Here is a 12,580-nt window from a genome sequence, read left to right as displayed (position 1 = left end):
ACTACTACTAATAATAATAATACTACTACTAAGAACAATAATAATAGTAATAATACTAATAATAATGTTGAGACGGACCTGAGCAGGAAAAGCCATCGCCGTTGAATCCCTCCTTGCAGGTGCAGCGGTACGAGCCAGGGGTGTTGATGCAGTTGGCATTGGGGTTGCAGTTGTGCTCCTCAGTGGCACACTCATCTAGGTCTATGGCAGCAAAGAACAAATTTCTCACATTTGGTCAACACAGAGGGCAAAATTCAGAGTGCTGTTGTGTTCTGCGGTGCTTCAGCTGCACTCACCCACACACTTGACACCATCCCCCACCCATCCGTCGCGGCAGCGGCACTTGAAGCTCCCTGGTACGTTGACACAGGCTGCATGCATGTCGCAGTTATGTGCCCCGATCTCGCACTCATCGATATCTGCAGCAGCACACAAAAATCGCAAGCGGGTTCAAGTCAGCAGTCAAGGAATAGTGGTAAAAGAACCAGAAAGATGAAGGCCTCACAGCTTCTGGATTGTACGTTCAGGAAAGCATTTAAATCCGGAACAGTCTGTGTGGCACTTTTCATGCATGTTTTCCTGTGTTAGTGTGGATTTGCTCCAGGGACTCCGATGACCCCCACAGCCCAAGACATGTGGATTCGTGACTCTAAATTGCCCTTAGTATGTGTGAGTGAATGAGTGTGTATGTGTGACTCCCCTGCAATGAACTGGAATCCCATTCAGGTTGTTCCCTGCTTCACACCCTTTGCTTCCAGAATCCTCATGACTCTGTGTCGGTTTGGTTAGGTGGATGAAACCAGCCAGACAACTGGTGGTTCACACGCTGCCTTCTGGTGTAACTTCCATGAACCCTAAAAACTTTCACATAAATTGTAGCCTGCATGCTACCTACCAACTCAGGTTTCAACAATACTGAAACAGCAATGGATTGCGCTGGATCTTCTTCTTTCGTTTAATGTCATAACAGTAAACATAAGAGGTGGGAAGATGTGCAAGTGGGATGCTTCCCGGCAACTGAGTGAGTGAGCATCCTCCCCCCGGGCCCTAAGTACCGCCCTCATACTGTCCTCTGTTTTTACCTGTGCATCCGGTGGAACCCTTCTTCACAAAGTAGCCCAGCTGGCAGTGGCAGATGAAGGAGCCCTTGGTGTTCTCACAGTCACCATGGAGGCAGATGTTGGGATTCAGATCACACTCATCGACATCTGAAGGGGGGCACAAATTAAACATGTGGCTAGGTTTCCCAGTCAAGGGATGCCAAAAACATGAGGGCAACCAGAGGGGCGTCTCGCTCACCAATGCAGGTTCTCATGTCCATCGATGCCATGAAGCCGTCAAAGCACAAGCAGCGGTACTCTCCAGGGATGTTGGTGCACTGTCCGCCATCGCAGATGTCTGGCGTGTCCTCGCACTCATCGATGTCTAGCATTAGGAGATGAGAGGTAACATGGAAGGTGACATGAGGTTGCCAGGTGTGGCAGGTTGTACGACACTACAATGTGGGTGTAGCTCCCCCCAAGCCACTCACCCGCACAGGTCCTCAGGTCAGGCATCAGGGCATACCCTTCCCCACAGCTACACTCATAGCTGCCCTCTGAGTTGGTGCAATGGGTGTCACAACCGCCATTCATGATGGTGCATTCATCGATGTCTGCAAAGGAACAGAGAGCTGGGAGTGAGACGAGAGCGTACACAGAATGCACACATTTGGGTCCATTCTATCATGGATCCTTCGGAGAAACAGAAGGCAGGCAGCACGCACCGACACAGCCTTGGCGATCTGGTGTGGCCTGGTACCCGGTGTCGCACGAACACTGGTAGGTGCCCACCATGTTCACGCAGTTGCCGTTCTTGCAGAGGCTATCACTCAGCTGGCACTCGTTGATGTCTGCATGAGAAAAAACACAGCACGATGATGAAGGGTCGTCCTCGTCCTGATCCGCAGAGAGCAAACATATGGAATGGCAGGACGTATACACCTTCACAGGACGAGCCCTCGGGGCTCAGCTGATGCCCAGATGGGCAGTCACACTCATAGCTGCCATCCGTGTTGATGCAGATGCCTCCACGGCAGAGCAGAGGATCCCGCTCACACTCATCGATGTCTGCAAGAGGGAAGAAAGGTCACGCAAACAGTGTGGTGACACCAACTCTCAGCATAGTGGTGTTCTTAAGGTTCTTTAAAGACGCAGAGGCACCGGCTCACTGGGCCTGCATAGTACACACACGCAGAGCACAGTATCGGCATGTGCGGGCCTCACCCATGCAGTTCTTCATCATCATGAAGCCGCTCTCATAGCCCTCGAAGCACTCGCACTCAAAGCTGCCAGGAGTGTTCACACAGGTGCCGTGGCCGCACAGGTCAGGCGAAATCCGGCACTCGTCAATGTCTGAACAGCAGGAAGCAGTGCCACAGAGGAGAAAAAGAGAGTGAGAGAAAGGTGCAGGGAGATTAAAGAGGGGGTGTGAAAGTCACCAGTGACGGCAGTATTTACGTTGCATGTTACCTCAGAATGAGCCAGAATGCATAAAAACATATTGGTACGAAACTTGCTGTCATGGCACTTATGGAGACAAACGTGGGTCAGAGCAGGGGAGGTCACCTGTGCAGTTCCTCTCCTCCGCGGTGAGGGCAAAGCCACTGCTGCAGCGGCACTTGAAGCTGCCAATGGTATTCCGGCATGTTCCATGTAAACACAGGCTGGGGAAGACCTTGCATTCATTCACATCTTTGTGGAAGGCACAGGGATAAAGATGCCAGGGTTGTTAGTTCAGCTCAAGAACACCATAAAGAGGGACACAATTTTTGTTCATCTGGGAAATAAAAATATTACTAAACTCAAAACTTCATGACTTTACTCACTTTGGAGAGGTAATGATTACAATAAAAATCCTACTAATCTTTGATGCTGACAGCAGTGCAACAGCAATCCAATGTAAGTCGGATTGAGTCCCCATGAGCAAAGGATACCTTTGTAGAAGGGTCGGCCGGTCAGAATGTCCCCCCTGTTGGCAAAGCCAGGGCCCCTGGGGCAGATGGCCGCGTACTCTGGAGAACCAGGTTTAGGACATTCCTCACAGTCGACGCCCCAAGCGGCGCCCACCGAGCAGCAGCACATGTCCAGGCGGAACTTCCCAGGAAGGGGCTCGTCACACTCATCCTCGTCCCATTTCAAGTAGCACTGCTCACTGCGCACATCTGCAGGATACACAGGGTTACTGCACAAAATACACCCTGACACGTCACAGAGTGTACACACTTGACATGTGACATATGGAGCCCATCTAACAGCGTATAGAATGACTCCGAGCACAGTTGCCCTCAATAGAGTAATTACATCCAAAAAATCCTGTCGAACGACACGTAGCATTCCACCATGAAACACGGTGCAAACAAAAGTGCAAACAAATAAACTTGTGGTAATTTGTTTTGCCAGCAAATTGCTGAATTTAACAGAAAGTATCAGGTCAGGTGAAGGACTAACTCTTACCTACGCATGTGCGCCCGCTCCCATCCAGCGTGAGACCCTCGGCACACTCGCAGCGGAAAGAGCCCTGTGTGTTCACACAGCGCCCGTTGACACACACGCCGGGGAACACCTCGCACTCATTAATGTCTGAGGGGAGCAAGGAGAGAGCAGTGACTGGCCAGGAGGCTTTCGCAACTTGCCTCCTATTGAAACCTCACTTAAGAGTGGTGTCCATCCCAAGTATAGTTGCTGTATTTCTTTAGTGCATTCCATATCGACCTACATTAGGTCACACTACCCCTCATTTCCACAATTATTGCACAAAAAACCTCACTTTATTAACTACCACTTTAAAATCTATTTACATTTATATTTATTGAACCAACCACACTTGGACCACAGTCCTGCTCTCCAGTGGGTCTGGGGTTCAAGTCCCGCTTGGGGTGCCTTGCGACGGACTGGCGTCCCGTCCTGGGTGTGTCCCCTCCCCCTCCGGCCTTACGCCCTGTGTTGCCGGGTAGGCTCCGGTTCCCCGTGACCCCGTATGGGACAAGCGGTTCTGAAAATGTGTGTGTGTGTGAACCAACCACACTGCTGCACTTTATCCCATAGTGTTTTTAGGTTGGTAGTTGGTTATTGTAAATTGTTGTAGTAGTAATAGCACTCTGCTGTAGTAGTAATAGTATATGCTGCCCCCTATGTCACACTGTGGTCCAGGAGAAATGTTATTTCACTCTGATGTATGTTCTAAACATATTGTGGGAGTGACAATAAAGTTGACTTTGACTTCTGCTGGGAAGTGTGATAGGAAAAAGGATCGAGGCCGGTTCTGACAGTCACCTTCACAGTTGACTCCCTTCATACGGGCGAAGCCTCTGGAACAGGCCGTGTCTGCAGAGAAGGACACTGCTGTCAGATCCCTGGAATCAGCTTCAACTTGGAGGCATGTGTTTGTGTGTTGGCTGGTGATGGAGGAAACAAAAAGTGTACACTAACCAAACTCGCAGCGCTCACACGGACTGCCCCAGGCTGCACCCAACGTGGAGCAGCACTCGGACTTCAGTGTGGCGCCATTGATGTTGACCTCACAGCGCCCGTCCTGAATGTTGAGCCAGCAAGTGCCCTTCATGCTGTCTGTAAATTTAGTAGAAAGAGCAGAAAAGGCAAAGACAGCAGTTCAGAGGAAGCGCAAATTCACCGAAAGCACAAAGCACCCTGGCTATAAGTATGAATGACCCATCCCCTGTGTTCTGCGTGCGAAAACGGATGGTGCACAGCAATAGGTACTGCATCGACATGCCATAGGAGAACAATAAAATCAACCGTGCATTTAGTGACATCTTAGGTATCGGTTTGTGTGAGAATGACATGCACCATCGAGTTAAAGAATAAAACATTTCAATAACCCTGTTGTCCTCTGGGAGCGAGTGAGGGTGGTAAATGCAGCGAGCTGGGAGATTAATCAGTATTTGTTTAAACAATGAGACCACCACTGCAGTGCGGTTTACATTAACAGTACTGTGAAGGAGTGTTCTCAAATATAAGCAAAGCCAGAGCACAGGACAGCACTGCGGAGCTCACATGGTACTCAGCATCCTTTCAGTTTTATTTGTAAGCTGCTGCACAGTACTGGACTACACAATGGACACTGTCCCCGTGCTGCGTGGGGGAAGCATGTACCATGCCAAGTACTTATTCGGTCTGAAGGCTGAGGTTGAACTGATTGAACTCTTTGGGCTGAACGACACAAAGTAAGGCAGTGAACCCACTTGTCACTATGGTGACGAAATAAGCATGCTAACAGTTTGCCTGAGCGTAGGACAGTGAGGCGGAGGACGGCAGTAACTCTCACCCACACAGATGGTGTTGGTGGAGTCCAGCTTGCTGCCATGGGAGCACTCGCAGTTGAAGGAGCCGGCCACATTGCGACACACGCCATTGATGCAGGGGCTGGATTCACACTCGTTGATGTCTGGAGGGGATGGATATCAACCACTATCAACCCAAAAACCGTGGTAAGGCTTACCTCATCTTCTGGTAAAACGTTGCATACGCATATGTAGTGCAATGCGGCAGCACTCAACGCCACAGCATCTCTACAAGTACAAAAAAATTAGTAAAAACAAAGGTCTTCTCTACCTTCACATGTCTCTGAGTCTGGCTTGAACACGAAGCCTTTGGGGCAAGAGCAGGAGTAGCTGCCTGGGGTGTTCCTGCACAGGCCGTTGTCGCATAGCAGCCGGTTCACAAGGCACTCATTGATGTCTGTAGGACAAAGTCATAAAGGTGAGTCAGGAGTGAGAACGCGCTACAGCTGTTCATCATATCACCACTGGAAGGTGAGCACATCCCAGAGGGCGCTCAGACTGCGCCCTCAAGCCTTCAACTTTATAGGCCTGCTACTGTGCCTTCTTGTCACACGGGGGCGAGGTGAACTCACCCACACAGTTTTTGCCACTGGCATCAGACTCGTAGCCGATGTTACAGATGCAGCGATAGCTTCCACGCAGGTTCTCGCACATCCCATTAGGGCAGATCTCCGGGTTCAGGGCACACTCGTTAATGTCTAAGAATAAAGGGATATGAGTCCAAGCAGGAAGGCCACCTTCCACCTGACTTCTCTCAGACAGGAGATGAGCTGTGTTTTTTAATATTATTTTAAGATTGTACACGGGGTACAACACGGTGTCTAACATAGACGGAAAAGAGTATGTAAGCCCATTTTATACAAAAGCAACCCCAAGCCTCCCCACCCACCCCCAGCTTAAATAAACTAATAGCTAGAAGCCAACTGTCCTTGTCTATCTCAGGACACCTAGTACCCTTTTCTCATCTCATTATTAGGCACTATTAATTGTGTAACTTTGTTACATGAGTGTGTATAACCCCAAAGAGAACATTGTGACAGGATGACTTAAGAGCTGTGCTAAATGCGGCGCGCTGTGAAAGAAACAGTCCTCACCTCTTCCGTCTGCCGTGATCCCAATGCCGCTGCTGCACACGGCCAGAAACTCAGCTGCAAAGACAAGGTGCAGCACAGAAAATTCAGCATAAACAGTATGAAACTGCTAAGATCAGACACCACATACTTTGTGTCACCACTGGCTCTATGACTGCACGTAGGTTTGACCCCACTTCAGCCTGTGTGCAATTTACATGATCTCCCCATGTCAGGTGAGCGTCCCTGGTGTGCTCCATTTCCTTGCACACTCCAAAAATTTGGTGACTCTAACTTGCCCATAGTGTGTGTGTGCGCATTGCTTTGCACCATAGACAGGCAAATAACTGTAGGTGCCATGTTTTCGTCCGGAAGGAGAAGGTGGACTCAATTGTGGAGTACACAGGAGTTTATTCAGGGACTGGACAGGAACCGTAGTCAGCGACAGGCTTGGGTCTTCGGACTGCAAACATCATTTATCAGGAAATCCAGAATCGTGGTCGGTGAATACAGGCAACAGGTCAAACACAAAAACACGGATCAGATCACAGGAAGGGAAGAGGTCTCGGGAGAAGGACTCGGGCGGGTGGACTAGGAACAAGGATCAGAAGCGAGAAGCAGGCTGACTCAAAACGAGTGAGCTGTGTCGGCGAACAAGGTTCCGCATCCTTCTACCTTTGCTTCTGCCTTATATCCTGCCAGGTCCAGGTGTATCTGATTATGTTGATGGCATGGGTGTGGCAGTAGAGAGTTCAGCATACTGTATCTAAAGCTCCAAGCCTTCTTGGTCAGCTAAATGCTAGTTAATAAGGTGATCATTCACACATTCACATGTGAAACAAAACCTTTCACACTACTGAGGCCACATTAAACCATAACCCTATCAGCAGAGACAGCGCATAGTACTGTAAGAAGGGACCCTGCGGGTTGTCACCTGAGTTGCGGGCAGGGCATGGTTGGCAGGGCTCCCCAAAGCCATGTTCTGGGCTGGCACAACAGCACTCTGACTTGGTGACAGCCCCAGGGAATGGGCGCGAGCAGGTGCCCATCTTGATGGCGCCGTAGCAGGTACTGCGCATGTGCGTGTCCACGCAGACGCGTCCGTCCACATCGATGGCCAGGCCCTTGGGGCACTCGCAGCGGAAGGAGCCTTCTGAGTTGATGCAGCGCCCGTTCATACAGATGCCTGGTGTCTGGCACTCGTCGATATCTGGTGATATTGAGGGAGTACCGGAGGTCATGAGGTCATTCCCAGTGTCGTCATCTGCAAGGACCACCGTGGAGGTGGGGGAGGTTACCTACCGGTACAGTAGCGTCCACTGGGTGCCAAAGCAAAGCCAGGCTTGCAGATGCACTTGAAGCTGCCGTCCTCATTAATGCACATGCCATTGAGGCACATATTGGTGGTGGCGCACTCATCGTGGTCTGAAGCAGGAGGAGCAGAGAGGTTCAGACAGCGGCGGATGCCATTTACCAGTTTACACACTCAGTCATCGAGCTTTTCCTCACAGCAGGATGACAGAAATGGTGCTACAAACAGTGTAATTGAACTGTGATCATAGGCTGACTTCTGAGACACTGTACACTTTGGGTAAACTTTACGAACAACAGACAAAATGAAATAGGAGCTCTGTCTCCCAGCAGAGCAGAGAAGGAGCCAGTGGCCCCTAAGCAGTACCCACCTATGCAGTTCTTGCCATCCGGAGTGAGCTCGAACCCGGCATTGCAGATGCACTGGAAGCTTCCGTCCGTGTTGACACAGCGGCCGTTGCGGCACATGACCCCATTCACAATGCATTCGTCGATGTCTACATTCAGAGCCCCGAGTACCAAAGGAATCAATGCATGAACTCGACAATGAACACAGCCACAAAGACAGCAGTGAACGTAAGAGGCACGCGGCGCTGAACACCACATATGTGACACAGCTGCTGGATGTACCTATACACGCCTGCTTGGTTGGGGCTCCCTGGTAGCCTTCGTGACACTTGCAGTGGTAGGAACCTTGAGTGTTCACACAGTCCCCGTTGACACAGGGACTGCTGACGCACTCGTCTGTGTCTGAGGGAGGCAAGAGCACATAAGAGATCATTCAGGGTTGTTCACACAACTACACAGCTAAAATGGCTCTTGAATCCAAGCTACACTTTCAAGGCATTGAGAAGGGCTTTCCATGGCTGATCCACGCCTGGCCTGAAGATGGCACCAGAGGCTATCAATCACTGACATCACGTTTACATGAGCAACTGTTTGCACTTTGCTGTCTCAAAAGCCAAGCATAGGGCATCCTTTGTTCTGGAGGTGAGCCCTAATGCACCGCCACAATGCGTGCGTGTTTGCATTTGCACACGCTGAGAGGCCCGGGCGCATTTACCTATGCACTCCCCGCGAACGTCCTGCTGGTAGCCCAAGTCACACTTGCAGTAGTAGCTTGTCGGTGTCGTCACACATTGGCCGTTCAAGCATAGGTTGGTGAAGTGCTTGCAGACATCAATGGTGTGATTTAGGGTCATTGTGTCTGCAAATACAGGGCACCTCCATTTTATTACTCAGGCACTAACTCAGGGGTTGAAGCCTTCAGCTGATGGGCAATGGTCTGGACAGGTCTGACCTACCGATGTTTGGTCGTTCACCTCCACTTTGTCCGCCGTTGTTGCCATGGCCTCCATTCCCATGGCCACCATTGCCATTGTGGTTGCCGATGTTGGGTTTATACCCATAATGGAAGGGCAGATTAATTCCGATCCCATAGGGAAACCCTTCGATGCACAGCCGCCTGTACTCATCTGCAGGGTAGAGACGTCAGTGAACACCACGGTGCCCTACACCTACAGCAGCGCAGCCCTCGCAGAAAGGAGCCTTTGCGCTCTAACAGAGGGGTTGTGAGAATAAACAGTATGTAACGTGGGAGGCCACATTGTCAGGGACCTTGGTAATGAATGAACTGCAGGAAGAAAGGTCACTGTCGCCATTACCCTGGTCCCGAGGGCCTACTTCTCTCCCATGAATGTGAGCAGCCATCAGTTAAGTGGAGCTGTACACTTAATTTTACAGTGCTGGACTGCTTGGGGTGTTAGTTACACCGTATAGGTCAATTTCCAGCGGGGAAAGACAGCCAAATAAACCCCAGTCCCAGCTAAAGGTAACCATTACATAAAATGGGTGGAATGAGCAGAAGGGGAGGTGAGGACACCCCAGAGGTGTTTCTAGCTGAAAGTGGCTTTTGTGCTGGACAGAGCCAAGCATGAACTGGAGACCAGTGTCTCTGATTTTTTTTGTTTAACCTTTGAATTTGTGTACAAAGAGCTGTACAAAGACGGGAGAAAGAGGACGTACCGGAGCCCCTGACGGGACACATTTCGGGGATCTGTCCCGAAGACCAACAGCGGCCAGTGTCACAGCAGCACTGCATCTTGGTGTACTGTCCCGTGAGTTCGCCTGCGCAGCGGCCACTGGCAAGGGCCGAGAAACATGTGCCGGCGCGCTGGTCTGGTGAGAAGGAAATGGAAGACGTAAGAGTCAATCAGAGCAGGAGATGCAGGCTGGGCGACAATTAATGAGAGACAGAGGGAGAACAAGTCACATTTACTCATGTACAGTTGTTACCGAACACCATCACTGTTGCTCAACATTGATGTGATCACCATTCAGCACCTTTAATGTGGACACAATTTTGCAAAAATGGGAAGCCACTAAAATCCCAGAGGTTGAGTACAACTGAAGGGGGATCAGACACCCGAGTGGTACGGCGGTCAGGTACAGGGATTCGGAGGCACAAGCTGTCAAACAGTTCCTTGGTTAGGAAGTGACTATACGAGGTCAAAACTGTAAAGACTGAAGGGGGGCAATGGAACAAAAAAACAGACCCTCTAGAATGAGGTGAAGGCCGCAGCTCTCTGCTTAAGGGAGGAGAAGATGGTGGAGGAGAGGTGCGGTCCAGCAGGTACTGGCAAACGATATAGCAGCAACTTGTGAGCACGTACATGCACGCGTGTCGGCAGCTAACGGTGGAATGGGTGCCGGTGATTAAAGTCGCTAATGAGCCAGCAGTCTGGAATTAATCAGTTCCATGTGGAACAATCGGGCCCAATTACTATGGACATGAGAAGCCATTCGTCTGGCGCTGCAGCCGTACACTTTAAACACAGCCGCAACGCTCCCCCAAGAGCAGCCCAGCTGGGGGCAGGAAGGGTGGGGGGAAGGGGGCAGTTGTGCATGTGGGGAAAGAGGCGATGGAGATGATGGCTTAAATTGGAACCAGACGCCGCACACACAAAAGTGCACTTTCATTTTTGCAAGCGCTTTATCGACTGTGGCTTCACAGCACAACGGGGCATTAGGGCTGATTAGTGTCGACTCAACGCCCCCCCGCCCTGCACCCCCCTTGCACCCCCCACGCCGGACACACAGGGCCAAGCAATCCCCGCTGACATTCCAGGACCCCACGCACCTCCTTCATTTCCAAGCATGGTGTGGAGATCAAATCAAGGAATCTGGGTCACATTAGTTGAACCAGGGGATCTTCAGCCCCGCAAGGGCCCGGTCAAGGCTGACATCTTCAAAGGATTGAAAATCAATAACTCTTTCTGTTTCATTTTACTGAAAAGTTTTTTTCTCGCTTTCTGTTTTTATCGCTGCTGTACAGCAGAACGTGGTGTGTGCTTGACTATTGGAGAGACACGTCAAACAGTTTGTCCAGCAGACGTTAATTTTTCCTGTGGACATATGGGTTCGGGAGGTTAGAGAAGACAGATGGCTCTGGGTGAGAAAGGAGAAAAGGAAGGGGGGGGGGGGGGAGAGAAGAAGCGGCCTGAACCCTGGAGACAGAGTAGGACCCAGAGCCAGAATCAACAGTGAGCATCTCTACCCTGGAGCACTGGAATGTTAGCCAGGGGAAATAGCAGCCGCATGACGTGCCGGTTCTTGAGGCTGGGGTCTGGGGGTGGAGGGCGCAAGTCACGTAGCCCAGCCTTGCTCACCGGCACCATGTTGGTGATCACCGGGCTGTCAGGTCAATCCTGGGAAGGCCTGATCTCAAATTTCGCTGCATGCGTATTCCAATGAGATCTTTTCTCCCAAGATGGCCAGACTCCTGTGTTGCTCCTCAGAACAACAAAGGGAGCATTTTTTCCTGCCGGCAACCCAGCGACTCATCCAGCCAGCCTCTACCCTCTACCCTGCACGTGCTGTCTGAGCCACTAGTCTTTCCCAGTTTGTTGCTTCTCCAGTGTATAAGCACTCCAAGATGCATTTACCTGGACATCAAAACACCCTTGGCATGGTGGAGAGCAGCTCCGTGGGAGATCAACATCCTCCCTTGCTCTCATTCATCTCAGCCCTTAAGAGGGCAATGGCGAGGGTTTCAGAAGACGATTGCCGTGCCGAGAAGTGAGCAATCATCCAATCGCGTTTTGGTACTTTTGGCATTTGTATGCCAAACGCACTTCATGGTGCAATTTCCTTGTTAGGGCACCTCTGAAGGTGTCCTAGGAAGGCCTACAGGGTCAAGGTACCCGAGTGCCAGTTCTTTGTCCCTGCCACCCATTTCTAAGACATTCAACACCAGTGTCCAAGTTGCAATGAGTTTTCACGGGACATTTCAGGAGACATGACCCCTGTGTTTTAATGTAAGGCCATTCTAGGCAGTTTGACATGTTCCATACATGGGATAAGACACAAGCTTAATGGAATAGGACTTACTCAACCATTCAAGAAACCCCCAGCAAAAATTTAGATTTGTTCACCTCTATTTTCATATTAAACCAAGCTGTTTTAACTTTCCTTCTGTAGAAAAATTTACATTTTTGGAACGCCTGAACACCATTCTTTGACTTGTTAGACAATGCTGTGTGATCACACCTGCAAAGTTTGGTTATTGTTACCTTTGCCCTTGTTTTACCTATGTGGATGTACTAGCAATTCCTTGGTTTCCTGTTTCTTTCTATTTTGCTGAAACACAATGTTGTTCATAAAAACTTTTAAAAAAAGTCAGAGCTTAGTGTTTTACCACAGATGTCAACACTTACGTGATGATTCATCGCGCAAAATGAAAATGACTGTTTTGCGTGAGTTTCTGGGAGCGTACAAGAAAAGGAGGGGGCCGGGTGCACTGAGTCACAAAAGGATAATGCTGCACTGCCAGAAATGGGAAACCATAGCACAGCTAGGG

The 12,580-nt window shown here is 50.2% G+C and overlaps 1 protein-coding gene across 1 annotated transcript in view; it reads right to left on the bottom strand.

The window, feature by feature from the left end:
- fbn2b (fibrillin 2b) overlaps positions 1-12,580 on the bottom strand; it is a 53,255-nt gene that overhangs the window by 18,020 nt on the left and 22,655 nt on the right. Inside the window, exons 11-34 of the mRNA XM_029254814.1 lie at positions 9,748-9,900; positions 9,027-9,197; positions 8,786-8,929; positions 8,353-8,472; positions 8,094-8,219; positions 7,714-7,836; positions 7,346-7,621; positions 6,436-6,489; positions 5,914-6,039; positions 5,613-5,738; positions 5,326-5,445; positions 4,470-4,607; positions 4,314-4,364; positions 3,495-3,620; positions 2,975-3,202; positions 2,607-2,732; positions 2,265-2,393; positions 1,983-2,108; positions 1,766-1,891; positions 1,532-1,654; positions 1,300-1,425; positions 1,083-1,208; positions 297-419; positions 79-201 (exon numbers count right to left, since the gene is read on the bottom strand). Of these exons, the coding sequence (XP_029110647.1) occupies positions 79-201; positions 297-419; positions 1,083-1,208; positions 1,300-1,425; positions 1,532-1,654; positions 1,766-1,891; positions 1,983-2,108; positions 2,265-2,393; positions 2,607-2,732; positions 2,975-3,202; positions 3,495-3,620; positions 4,314-4,364; positions 4,470-4,607; positions 5,326-5,445; positions 5,613-5,738; positions 5,914-6,039; positions 6,436-6,489; positions 7,346-7,621; positions 7,714-7,836; positions 8,094-8,219; positions 8,353-8,472; positions 8,786-8,929; positions 9,027-9,197; positions 9,748-9,900 (3,210 nt within the window). The remainder of the gene's footprint in view (positions 1-78; positions 202-296; positions 420-1,082; positions 1,209-1,299; positions 1,426-1,531; positions 1,655-1,765; positions 1,892-1,982; positions 2,109-2,264; positions 2,394-2,606; positions 2,733-2,974; positions 3,203-3,494; positions 3,621-4,313; positions 4,365-4,469; positions 4,608-5,325; positions 5,446-5,612; positions 5,739-5,913; positions 6,040-6,435; positions 6,490-7,345; positions 7,622-7,713; positions 7,837-8,093; positions 8,220-8,352; positions 8,473-8,785; positions 8,930-9,026; positions 9,198-9,747; positions 9,901-12,580) is intronic.

The sequence above is a fragment of the Scleropages formosus genome, chromosome 9 (genome assembly GCF_900964775.1).
Source record: "Scleropages formosus chromosome 9, fSclFor1.1, whole genome shotgun sequence".
Lineage (NCBI taxonomy): Eukaryota > Metazoa > Chordata > Actinopteri > Osteoglossiformes > Osteoglossidae > Scleropages > Scleropages formosus.
This window is presented reverse-complemented; position numbering and strand designations above follow the sequence as displayed.